The sequence below is a fragment of the Mustela erminea genome, chromosome 1 (assembly GCF_009829155.1).
Source record: "Mustela erminea isolate mMusErm1 chromosome 1, mMusErm1.Pri, whole genome shotgun sequence".
NCBI classification, from domain to species: domain Eukaryota; kingdom Metazoa; phylum Chordata; class Mammalia; order Carnivora; family Mustelidae; genus Mustela; species Mustela erminea.
Window position 1 is genome coordinate 58518150 of NC_045614.1, and position 13306 is coordinate 58531455.

A 13306-nucleotide genomic window follows, 5' to 3' on the forward strand; every position below is an offset into this window, starting at 1 on the left:
TATGTAATAGGTATTTAAAATGAGTTAAGTCCTCAAACTTTCTTCTTTTTCAAAGTCATTTTTGTTATTCTACATCCCTTATGTTTTCACATAATTTTAGAATTAGCTTGTCAACTAAAAAAGTGTTGGTGGGTATTGTGGGGAGCACATATTGCATGGAGCACTGGGTGTGGTGCATAACACTGAAAAAAAATTAAATTAAATTAAAAAATTTTTTTAAAATGTTGGTTATTTACAATAGCCAAATTATGGAAACAGCCCCCACTGATAGATGAATGGATAAAGAAGGTATGGCATATATATAATGCAATTAAATCTTATTCAGCCATAAAAGGGAAATCTTGCCATTGGCAACAAGCTACAGAGTATAATGTTAAGTGAAATAAGTTAGTCAGAGAAAGACAAATACCATATGATTTCACTCATACATGGAATTTAAGAAAATTAGCAAAGAAAAAAAAAGAGATAACCAAAAACAGACTTTTAATTATAAATAACAAATATGGAAAAAAAAAAGAACAAACATGGTTACTAGAGGGGAGGTGGGTGGGGGATGGGTGAAATAGGTGAAGGGGATAAAGAGTACAGTCATCTTGTTGAGCGCTGACTAATATACAGAATTGGTGAATCACTATACTGTACACTTGAAACTAACATTGTATGTTAACTATACTGGAATTAAAGAAATTTTAAAAAGATTCAAGACAAAAAATAGAAATAAAAACAGTGCTGGGATATTATAGGGGTTGTACTGAACATATAGCTCAATTTGGGGGAATTTCCTATCTTAACAATGTCAAATCTTTGAATACATAATCAAGGAATATATCTCTATTTATTTGGATCTTCTTTAACTCTCAGGAGTCTTTTCGGCATACGATTCTCACAGTTTGGGGGTTAAATGTATTAATATATTTCTCCTTCTCCTTCTTTTAAGTAGGCTCCATGCAGAGTGGAGCCCAATACAGGACTTGAACTCATGACCCTGAGATAAAGACCTGAGCTAAGATCAAGAGTTGGATGCTTAACTGCATTACCCAAGTGCCCCTCTTCTTCTTTTTGATACTGTTGGACATAAAATTATTTTCTCAATTTTGTTTTTAGAATGTTCATTTATAGCACATAGAAATACAATTAATTTTTGTATACTGACCTCATATCCTGTGATCTCTTTAATCTGTGATGTTGGCTAAAATTATTAGCTTTAGTAGTCTTTCTTTTTTTAATTTACTTTTTGTACCTTCATTAGGACTTTTTTACACAAAAGAATATATAATCTGGAATAAGAACTTTTTAATTCTTCCTTTCTAATCTGTATACCTTTAACTTCTTTCTCTTGCCTTATTGCATGAGTTGGAACCTCTGGTTCAATGTTGACTGGGAGGAGCAAGAGCAGGTATCTTTCCCTGTTCCTGATTGGAGGGAGAAAGATCACCACTAAGTATCATGTTAGCTGTAGGTTTTTCATAGAAACCTTCTAACAAGTTGAGGAAATTCCCTTCTATTCCTAATTTGTTGATAATTTTATCAATAATGGGGGTTGAATTCTGTCAAATGCTTTTTCTACATCTATTGAGATGATCATTTGTTTTATTTTATTTTATTTTATTAATATGGTGTATTAATTGAGTTTCAGATATTGAACCAACCTTGCATTCCTGTATTTCTGGATTAAATCCCACTTGTCCATGGCATATAATCATCTTTTATGTTGCTGGATTCAGTTTGCTTACTGTTTCTTAAGGGTTTTTTATGACACATAATTATTTTTTATGTTGTTAGATTCAATTTGCTAAGTGTTTCTTAAAGACTTTTGAATCTATGGTCATGAGGGATATATACCTATGGTTTTCATTCAATTTAAAATATTTTATTTCCTCTGTGATTTTTTACTCAATATTTTAGAATTATGCTGTATAATTTCCATATATTTGAGGATTTCCTTTTTTCTGTCTTTGATTTATAACTTAATTATTTTATCATTATTTACTTTGAATAACATCAATTTTTTTTAAAGATTTTATTTATTTATTCGACAGAGAGAGATCACAAGTAGGCAGAAAGGCAGGCAGAGAGAGAGAGGGAGAAGCAGGCTCCCCATTGAGCAGAGAAGCCTGATGTGGGGCTCGATCCCAGGACCCTGGGATGGTGACCTGAGCCAAAGGCAGAGGCTTAACCCACTGAGCCACCCAGGCACCCCAAATAACATCAATTTTAAAAAAATCTATTGAGGGACACCTGGGTGGCTCAGTCATTTGGGTGTCTGTCTTCAGCTTAGGTCATGATCCCCAGATCATGATCCCCAGGTCCTGAGATCAAGCCCCACATCAGGCTTCTGATTCTACCTCTCCCTCTGCCCCTGCTTGTGCTCCCCCCCCCCCCAATAAACAAAATCTTTAAAAAAAATTTTAAAAATCTAGAGACTTATTTTATGACCTGGCATATGATAAAGCCTGGAGAGTGTTCCTTGTACACTTGAAAAGAACATGTATTTTGCAATTATGTGTACTATAAACGTCAGGTAGTTTAAGTTGGTCGATAGAGTTGTTCAAGTCTTTATAATTTTGCTGATGTTCTGTCCAGTTGTTAAATCAATTATTCAAGGTGGGATACAAATCTCCTAATGGTGATTTTCTAGTTCTAAATTTTGCCTCATGTATTTTAGAACTCTGTTGTTCAGTGTGATATATTCCTGATATATTGATCATTTTATTATAAAATTTCTCTTTGAAGTAATATTACGTTATTTTCTTAAAGTTGATTTTGGATGATAATGACATACTATCTTCAATCCTCTTAAAGTTACTCTGTGCATAGTACATCTTTCTCTATAAAATAATAAAACTTTCAACTTACTTATGTATTTGAATATAAAGTGTGTCTCTTATAGATAGCGTATATTTGGTCTTATTTTCTTATTCAGTCTGAAATCTCTGCCTTTTGATAGAGGTACTTGGTCCATTCCCATTTAATGTAATTTTTTATACAGTTAGATTTACAACTGTTATATTGCTATTTGTTTTCTGTCTCATGTCGTTTTTGTTCCTGTTCCTTCTTCACTGCCTTCTTTTGTTTTTCATTTTCTAAGTGTACCATGGTAAATCTTCTGACTTTTAAACTGTTCAAAATTTTTTTTAGTTGCTCTAGAAATTCTAATGTGTGTGTTACTTTATCACAATCTACTTCAGATTAATATGGTTTTAATTTTATTAAAATATAGCAACACTGTTCCAATTTATCTTTTCCTCTCCAATTCTGATATTGTTATATGTACTATATCTATATATGTAATAAATCCAACAGTATAGTTCCATGATTATTGTTTTATCTGCTTTTATATCATTCAAAGAAGAGATGAAAAAATAGAATATGTGTGAAGTCTTCTTTATTTACCTACATATTTGTCATTTCCAGTACTTTTCATTTCTTTTGTGGATTAGAGTTATTCTGGTGTATTTCTTTTTAATGTTAAGGATTTCAGTACTTCTTTAATAATCCTTTAGTATTTCTTGTAAGTCTGATAGCCACAAATTATCTCAGCCTTTATTTATCACTTTCATTTTATTTTATTTTATTTTTAAGGATTTTATTTATTTATTTAACAGAGATCCCAAGTAGGCAGAGAGGCAGGTGCGGGGTGGGGAGCAGGCTCCCCGCTGAGCAGAGAGCCTGTGGGGCTCGATCCTAGGACCCTGAGATCATGACCTGAGCTGAAGGCAGAGGCCCAACCCTCTGAGACACCCAGCGGCCCCTGCACTTTCATTTTAAAAGAATAATTTTGCTGAACATAAAAGATGGACACAGAAACATTCTTTGTTATTTTCCTTCCAGTATTTTGAATATATTATTTCAGTACTATCTTGCCTCCACTATTTCTGATGATAGTCACCTGTTCAGCATATTATTGTTCCCCTCTACATGATGTCACTCTTTTCTTACTGTTTGTAAGAATTTTTTGTCTATGATGTATTTTAATGATTAGTCTACATTGTGTTTAGGTGAGGATTTCTGTGAATTTATCTTACTTGGAGTTTGATGAATCTCTTATATGTATAAAGTTTTTTCCATCAAGTCTAAGAAGCTTTTGACCATTATTATTTGAAAAAAAAAATTCTGTTCCTCTCTGTCTTCTTTTGGGAATCATACTTTGTTGGTAGACTTGATGATATTTCATATCGTCTCTGAGGTTTTCCTAATTTTCCTCCAATTACCTCCCTCTCCTCTTCAGATTAATAATTTCCCTGATCTATTTAAAATGCACAGATTCTTTCTTCTGTCAGCTCAAATCTATTTTTGAGCCCACTTAGCACATTTTTCGTTTGTTTCTTTTAGATAGTTTCTACTTCTTCGTTGATATCATTGGGGAGCCAATGTCATTTTATTTTCCTTTAATTCTGTAAAATTCTTTAAAAATAGTTTTTGTTCATTTAATGAACATATATTTAATAGCTAATCTGAAGTCTATGCCTGCTAAATCCAACATTGGGGGCCCCTTAGAGAGATAGGTTTATTGAATGTTTCCCTGCCTCTGCCCCAGAATGGGTTTCACTTCTTTGTTTATTTTCCTTTGTATGTAAACTTCTGTTGGTAACTAGAAATTTAAAATAATATAGTGTAGCAACTTTTAATTTTATTTTTCCTGCTAGGTTATTTTTCTCTTTTGTTATTGTTACTGTTGTTTTTAACTAATTTGCTTAGCTTTAATATGCCTCTCCTGTGGTTTGCTTTGGTCTCTTCTCCATTTAAAAAAAATTCCCTCTCTCTCTTTAAAAGCATATAGGTTGGGGCACCTGGATGGCTCAGTGGGTTAAAGCCTCTGCCTTTGGCTGGGGTCATGATCCCAGGGTCCTGGGATTGAGCCCCGCATTGGGCTCTCTGCTCGGCGGGGAGCCTGCTTCCTCCTCTCTCTGACTGCCTCTCTGCCTACTTGTAATCTCTGTCTGTCAAATAAATAAATAAAATCTTTAAAAAAAAAAAAAAGCATATGGGTTACTCTTATTACTTCATGGTTCAGGTCTAGTCAAGACTAATTGTTTATACTCCCAACATTAGTAAGGCTTCCAACCTCGCTTTGTTGATCTGTGTGTAGGTTTTGTGTGTTGGGAGCACATTCAAAGCTCAGATAGTTTGCAAGTCTACCATGACTTTTACTTTCTGCCTGGCCTTCTCAGATCTCTGTACATGCGCTCAGACTCCCAGTCACCCAGGGATGTGTGAAGAGCTTATATCCTCTTATGGGCTCCATGTCTGAGCAGCTTCCCTAGTCTCCAGGGATGTGTGAAGAATTTATCAAGACTGTCTAGGACTCTCATAACCAGGTTTTTCCTGGAAAGTCACTATTCAGTTTCTGGCTAATTCTCCCATCCATTGCTGCCCCAAGCAGGACTAAAATCTCAGGTTAGGTGAGATGCTGGCTTTTCCCATTTGTCACCATGAGTGTGGGTTTCCTACCCTTCACTCCCAAACATGTCAGCCCCCTATGGCAAACAAAGTTACTGGTTTTTACAGCTAGCCCACTCTGCTAGAATTCCCATGCTGGATCAACTGAGGTAGGGAACTGGGACAGCTCAGGAAAGAATGCCAAGGACTGCCTGAAGATTTACCTCAAGTTCAGCTCTTTTGAGAAGCTAAGCTCTTCTCAGTTTGTTGTTTTTGGCTGGTTCCTAGAGACCTGAAATGGTTGTTTCTGAAAAATCTGTCTGGTTTTACAGCAGCTTTTGGGGGAGAGGATGTCGACTCATTCACTTCTTTGTAACTGGGAGCCTCCTACTTTTCACTTCCCTTTTGGTCTGCCAAATTCCTACTGCCATAACAGGTCTTAGAAGCTCTTTAGAAAATTAAAAAAAAATGTTTTCCCAACATTTGTTTTTTAGTATTTTCAGTGGAAGGATTAGTCTAGATATCTAGTCTGCTATATAGAAGAGTTACTACTTTATCAGTTTTTTATGAACATTAAATGAATTTCTTTATGCAAAAAATTCAGCAATGTGTCTAGAACACAAAGGGGCTCAAAAAAAAAAAAACCAGTAATTATAACCAAGTCTGAACACTTAAATTGTAGGGATTTTACAACTTTTATTTAATCATGGCTCTAATAGGTAGGCATTCCAACTTTAATATGAGCCAAAAAATGATTTACTAGATCCAGGACATGCAGGTCTAATGGTGGAGCCAGAATCTCAATCCAAATCCACTTAACTCCAAAGCGGGGACATTCCCCACTTTACCACACTGCTTCCATGGGGAAGGAAATTTCAGAGGCTGTTATTTTGGGGCAGCCTCTAGAGTAATTAGGAGATAGTAAGAAATTAAACCTATTACAATATGAGGGAGAGGGGTTATAATAATAATTGGCAGTGACCCCCATCATAGTGGGGCATCCACTGATTCCCAAAAGTAGACAGGGCTAACTAACTAACAAATGACTGTAACACACCTGTACGGACCATTGAAACAGATAAAGTTTTAGGGTTCTATACGGTATTTGCCCAAATTCCAATTATACATACAATGAACAACAAAATCTGAACTGAGGCTGCCACAGAAACACCTGAACAACTGAACTTCATTCCATTTCAAAGCTTCCAAGTATATTTGGGAATTAAGTAGCAAATGTTGGGAACGTGGCCTCTTTTGGATCAAATCTTACAAGATGGGGACATTTATTTGAGTGATTATGAATCTGGTCCTCAGTTCTGAATATCCAGAAACCAGATTCTAAGCTACTACAAAAGTAGTAGCTTAGAACTACTTGCCAGTTCTAAGACTAGCAAGAGACTTGACTGGCCTCTCCATTTCCAGTCTCTCCGCACCTTTGATCTGTTCTTTAACCCTCACCTCACCAATACTCCCCAAACATTCTTTAATCATGTTGCTTCTGCATAGTTTTTCAGTACTATTATACTCTTGATTCTCCACTATAGTCCTTTGTAACCTGGCTCCTGGTTTACCTATAAACTCCTTCCTGCAGCTGCCTGTGCCTGGTGGGTTCCTCCAAGCTTTTGTTAGAGCTTTCTCCTCATCTTCTCCCCTACTGCTCTGCCCCATCTCCCTTCCTGGGTGTACACTTCTCTCTCTGTCACCTATCCAGATCTTTTTTTTTTTTTTTTCACCTATCCAGATCTTACTGGTCCTGCAACATCTGCCTTCTTTCATTCATGTAGTGGACACTTGTTCATGCCAACAAGGGTGAGCTCCAAAGGTTGTCTCTAAGGTGCATTTCCCCCTGTAACTTCTCAAAAAACAAACAAAACACTACATTTTTATCCCACATCTATCCTAGTTGTGGCTCCACATTAAGCAGAAATCTCATTTTTGTTGAGTTGATAAATCACTTTTATCCCACTTTTGACTACCTCCAACTTTAATATAATTAGGAGATCTGCCCTTGTCTCCCCAGAGTTATACATCTATTTAGGCAATCTATTCTGGTTTAGATATTGTCTCTTCTGGGCCTATAACACAGCATATGGTTATAACAAAGTAACAAATATACTGCCAGAGGAAAAACTTAATTATAATTATGAGTCTCATAACTGAGGTAGTCATAAATTATGTTGCATAATGTTCTTAAAATTATAAAACTATTAATATTTGAGTGCATTAATTATTTTGCTTCATGCTGTACAGGCAGCCAAGAGATAATGGCTTCCCTTTAGCGAAAAAACTCCCCCAAACAAACAAACAAACACCCAAAACCTAAGAACCCCAAATGCTATTCAAACGCTTGGTTTGCTCTCAGCCCATATCTCATGTTTTTTCTTTGCCATCTTTTTGGTGCCCATCACCTTCCCTATGTTTTTGCCAGTTAGTCATCAATGTGCATGGGATGAAGTAAGAATACTGGAATACTAATCAGTTTACCAGCTGGTCAGCCTCCTTGTCCCAGTCTCACCCTTTCCCACACAGGACAGGGACAACGGGAGAGGGAGGAAAGGTGATAAAATGTGCTTAGAAAAGCAATGGACTTAATAAAAGAGCAAAAAATAAGAAGTGAATAAGGATAAGGGAAACATAGGAGATGTTCTAGAACTTTTACCCACTTTAGTGGAAATGAACCAGTCTTTCACTAACTCCTACTGGTTAGTACAAGACCACATATATTTAAGAAATAAGAAAAATACATTCAGATGAGAATTATTTGATAACACCTCTACAGAAGTTTGGTGGGTGAAGCAAAATGAAGAGAGCTGGTATAATGTGTGTCTTACCTATGATGGCTTACTTTATGAGCAGAAAATCACAGCTGGTTGCAAACACCCACACTTCATCAACTAAAGGTGGCCAAAGACTTATTCCCATTTCAAAATATTTTACTTGATACTAAATATAAAGATGTTTCACTAATGATCTTGAATTCCAAGGGACTTGAAAATTCCATACAAATAATTTTGCTTTCCTTAAGTCAATGGAATTCCATTTAGTCTTACCTGACTGTGCTCTAGGAAAACAAGAAACAAAGGAACATTTTCGGCTAGTAGATACACCAGAACTGGGATGCGAGAGGAAGGGAGACCAGGTAGCTTTTACTGAGGCAAAGTACAGAGAAAAATAAAAGTAGTCATACTCTTTTAGCAATCTGCTTCTTCTTACCCAAAACATAAATCTCACTGTTGACTACTGCTGTACTGAATCGGTATTTAGAGAACTTCATGGGCGCCCGCTCTCTCCATTGATCTTGGCCGGGGTCATACTGCAACAGTCTGTTGCTTAGTCGATCTGGTTCTTCATCAGGGAGATCCATCTGTGTGAAATATGACAGCCGATAAAATAACATACCACTGGGAAAGCTCTGTGAGTATGTGAGTGCAATTAATCCAAGCAGGCGACCAAGGAGATGAAGGGGACTTAGCTGCTGAGCCTCATACTCACAAACACACCGGATCCCCTGACTTGGGATGATAAGTCTATTGCCAATGTCAGAGGAATTTATATCCTATAATAATGGGCCTGGGGGGATTGGCTCATAGCCTGGGATCTGAGCAAGGAGACAAGAAAGCACTTTTTACAAAAATGAAGCAACTGCAGAGCCTTGAAAATGAAACCCAACTTTCTTGAACAATATTTAAAGTGCAATTTTGTTTCAACAAACTTTATAGTGCTAGAGTTTAATGACTTTTTTGGGAAACTAAGTTTAATAATTCATAAGGCATTTTCTTTATATTATTCTGATCCAAATGGAACAAAATTAAGAAAACATTTTAGTGTTTTAGTAATTAGAGTATTTTTATACCAAAATTATGACCTATATGGGAATGGTCTGAACTTCATCTTCAAGATTGATGGATTAATATACATTATTTGCTGTTACTATTATGTATTTATTTTTATATACATTTTTAATGACGAGATAGTAAAAATTGAACAATTTATTCTTACACACATGAATATGGTTTCCTCTATCATAAACTTCAGGCAAAGTAGTGTTTCTGTTTTTTTTGTCTTCAATGTCTCAAGAACTTTTACGACTTCAGTCTAAGGATGCTTTTCAAGTGTCTTTTGTTTTGGATGCAGGTGTTTGACACAGAAATAAGTGCCATACTTATGAAAGTTGTAATTAATTTAATTACTTTAAATACGCCAGGAATTATGATCATTGTGATGCATTCACAACCCCAGGTTATCTTGCAACTTAATGTAGTGTTTTAGGTAGAGACCAGCAAAAGCTTTTGTTATGCAATAAATATCCACATGACATTTGTTCTAAGACATTATACATAGCATGTTTGACTTTATTGTTTTAATTTTCCTTCTAAGTTTTAAGTATTTGATCTTTATTTTAGTGGCAAGAAAAACCAAAGAAAAGCTTCTACATTGTCTTTGGAGCTTATTCATGCAAGATTAACTAAATAATGTATAGCTCTGAAAAAGCTTAATTACAAATAATTGGTCAGGTTTCAGCCACTTGCTGTGATTAAATCTGTACTACTTTTTGGTACACAGGACACCTGCCAAAATGTATTAAATGTGAAGTTTAAGGTTTAAAAACAGGTATGATATGCTATAAATGGCAAGATTCAAGCTTATGAAATGAATGCCAAAAGCATCAGTTTTATCAGTTATTATCATGAAGCAAATTGCCAAAATAAGAAAGCATACAGGCAAAAATAAGTTTACTTTTTGTCATGGGGATGGACAATGAGTTAGTAAGATTCATCTCATGAGAACGACTGGCAGGCCAGGGCAGAAGGCAGCTGGACTGCTGCTACTACCATGAGAACTGAAGGCACTGGGGGGACACCCAGAGAGAAGAGGAAGAGCCACTGTGGTTGCCCTTTATTGACTTTGCAGTCTTGGCTTGTCATCTCTTCACTGGGCTTCCATGCAAATGGTATCCTGGTTTCTCTATCCGCTGGTGCCCAGCAAAGGCATAAAATGTTTAAAATCACAATCTACTTTTGTGGAAATGTTGAGCCATCACAGGTTGAATATTCTGGTTTCCCATGTAGAGTAAGAACTTTAAATTTGGAAAAGACCTGAGAGTTCCTTGTCCCAGCTCATGCAACCATTAAGCAGACAGAAGTGGGATGAGGAGCCGGTGTCTCTATCTCTTACTTAGATGCTCCCTACAGATAATTTCTCAGCATAAGCATCTTTCATAATTAGCAAGAATGGGAAGGATTATAAAGAGCATAGCATGAATACTGAATGCAGTCATGTCTATGAATAACACACTTTAAAATTCATTCTCCTAAACTGCTTTAACACTTTACAATCTTAAGTTTAATATTCTATAAAATAAAAGGCATTTTACCAAGATGTAAGACATGCTCTTTTAGTGTTCAGCAACTACAATATTTTTCAACCCAGCGGCCAGACATAGCACAGCCATGCCAATTAAGTATACAGGAAATTTCTTAACCTGAGGGGTCCAGCCTCCGATCACGTAAAGTTTATTATTCACGGTTACTACGGCATGGCATGCCAACTGCAGTGGAAGGGGACAAACCCTTCTCCAACTGTCCCGTTCTACAGAGTACTTATCCACACAGTTTGTAATGAGATACTGGTTTTTGACTTTCATCTGTCCTCCTATAACATAGAGGTCATTATGGACACTGCCCAGAGCATAGAGCTCTCGAAATTCCGCGGTGCATAACTTTTCCCAAAACTGGTTTCCTCTGTCGTGATATCTGAAAATTGAGAGAGAGAACCCAGGATTAGTGTTAACTGGAAAACTTACCCAAGAAACACACTTAAATTTCTTTTCCAGCTAGAAACAAAACAATTTGGTTCATCTAACGGGAGAGGAAGAAACATTAATACAAGATCGTAATGTAGGTTTGTGCTTCTTTTTTTTTTTTTTTTTTTGGCAAGGGTTGAAGAACAAACTGTAATATGCATGGAAATAATTAACCAGATCTCCCTGCAAAATTTTAGAAAATATATTGACAAAGTATAGATTATCTTAGACTAGCTTTCATTACCTAATTCTGGGAAAGAAAATCTAGAACAAATAGGAATGCTTGCAGCAAGTCATTTGTAATTTTACTAAAAAAAAGGAATAAGCAAAAATGAAGAATAAAAAAAATGACTTATTCTGTGGGCTAGAAGTCTCACTTTAATACGATATTTAAGCAATCAACTTTCCAGTAGAGAATCTCAAAATATCTCAATTCAGAGATTTCTGATGGGACAAGGTAAGGGATGTAGAATTTTAAGGTTTGTTCTTGTAGTTCTGACTTAGAACAGAGTCAAGAGCACATGTAAGTGTCTGCTATACTTAACATCTCTTTTCATAGTCTGGGTATAATATTACTGAAATTATCAGTAATTGCTTCCATGAAAAAATATCTCAGTCCGGAAAGGGTTTTGGGAGGTAGGGACATCAGGATATACGGTCTTTCAATACCTCCTAGAGTCCAACACATTAACTGATGGTGTGTGTGTGTGTGGCATTATGTAGTCATTAAACGTATGATTTTGTGGGTATCCTTTGTCTTGCCTCTTGATAACAGTAAGTCTGTTTTCTCCAATCCTGATTTGGGATGCATAGTCTAAGAAGAATAACAGTGGGATGTGAAATTAGATCTGTCCCAGAAAATCCAGAATATATTCTGGAATTTGAAACTAAAACAAAACCAGGAAAATATGGAAAATAAGAAAAAAAAAGCTGTTCTGTTTGGAAATAAATGAAGAAATGATGAATGTTCTACACAGAGTACAGTTTTAAAGTACAGAGTACCGTACAGTTTAAAGTATGCTACTTATTTCGTATCAAACACTTGACAGTAAATTGGATTATTGGAGTTTTACCCAGTTGTTCTGAGTCAACTCTTACATTCTTCCCTAGAGAGAACTCCTTACTTTAGGCTTAACAGGGAAGCTGGAAGATATTCCCTTCCTGGAGGGCATGTCTGGCTTGTCATAGTCTAAATGCAGAAACTCAACAAACCCAGTCATCACTGTCTTTCTGTGTAATGTAGGTAGGAAACCAGTCCCTAGAATCACAGCTGTTATTTTTACCACGACTTTTAATTGTACTGGATTTTAGAAGAGGAAGGAGGATTAGGTGGCAAGCGTGGGGGATACTGAAGTAAAGCCAGTGGAAAGTATATCAACAGAACTAAAAAATGGGATTTTTGGCTTTCTGATACATGGGTTAAGAAAACAGGTCAAGTATGAAACACATCCCATGAAGGTTGGGAAGTATGTGTTTGTTGGGAAAGCTTGCTAATCTGATTTTTAACACCTTGAACTGAAAGTGGGGAGAGAAAACACCCAGATAAAACTATAAAACATCTTATTAAGAAAAATGGATATGACATGAAAAGGAAATAGTGACAAAAGTGGCTCGACATTCACAGAGGTTGATAGTGTTAAGACAACACTTACATCCTCAATGGTGTGTACACCTAAGTAAGAGAGAGAGTTACAGAACACAGAAAGGTATATCTTTTCTGAAAAGAAATGGCCTACTAGAGTGTACAGGTATCCTTCCTAAGTCAAGAAGAAATAGATCTGCATAGTAATCTATGAACTACATAGAGGCAAGTTGAAGAACATTTAGGCAAAGATAAAAGGGATAAGAACAGAAATAATAGAGTAGATGACCATTTCTCACACATATCACAAAACTGGCACTAATATGACCTTCAGGAGTGCTCTAAGATTTAATTATCCAGATATCTGCTGGAAGTCTGGCTCGTTGAAGCCCAAAGCAATGCATCTGAAAATTTCATTATTTGCCATGCTGACCATTTCATTATTGGAGGAGGTGAGCAGGGTAACTGATACTTTGGCCCTAACACTGAGCCCTGAGGATGAGCTGGTTGGTGATGGGAACATGGCTGAGTTGAACACAGGT

General features: G+C 36.2%; 2 protein-coding genes across 7 annotated transcripts in view; one reads left to right on the top strand and one right to left on the bottom strand.

Moving 5' to 3' along the window:
- The window catches only part of KBTBD12 (kelch repeat and BTB domain containing 12), a 95605-nt gene that overhangs the window by 69772 nt on the left and 12527 nt on the right, over positions 1-13306 (bottom strand). For all 6 annotated transcript variants that reach the window (XR_004284202.1, XM_032337473.1, XM_032337357.1 and 3 more), the window contains exons 4-5: positions 10862-11132; positions 8593-8743 (exon numbers count right to left, since the gene is read on the bottom strand). Coding sequence is in view for 5 of the 6 variants with exons in the window: in XM_032337473.1 (XP_032193364.1) it covers positions 8593-8743; positions 10862-11132 (422 nt within the window). In the remaining variant the exon portion in view is untranslated. The remainder of the gene's footprint in view (positions 1-8592; positions 8744-10861; positions 11133-13306) is intronic.
- Positions 1-13306, top strand: part of MGLL (monoglyceride lipase) — a 225506-nt gene that overhangs the window by 20980 nt on the left and 191220 nt on the right. The gene's annotated exons all lie outside the window — the stretch shown is intronic.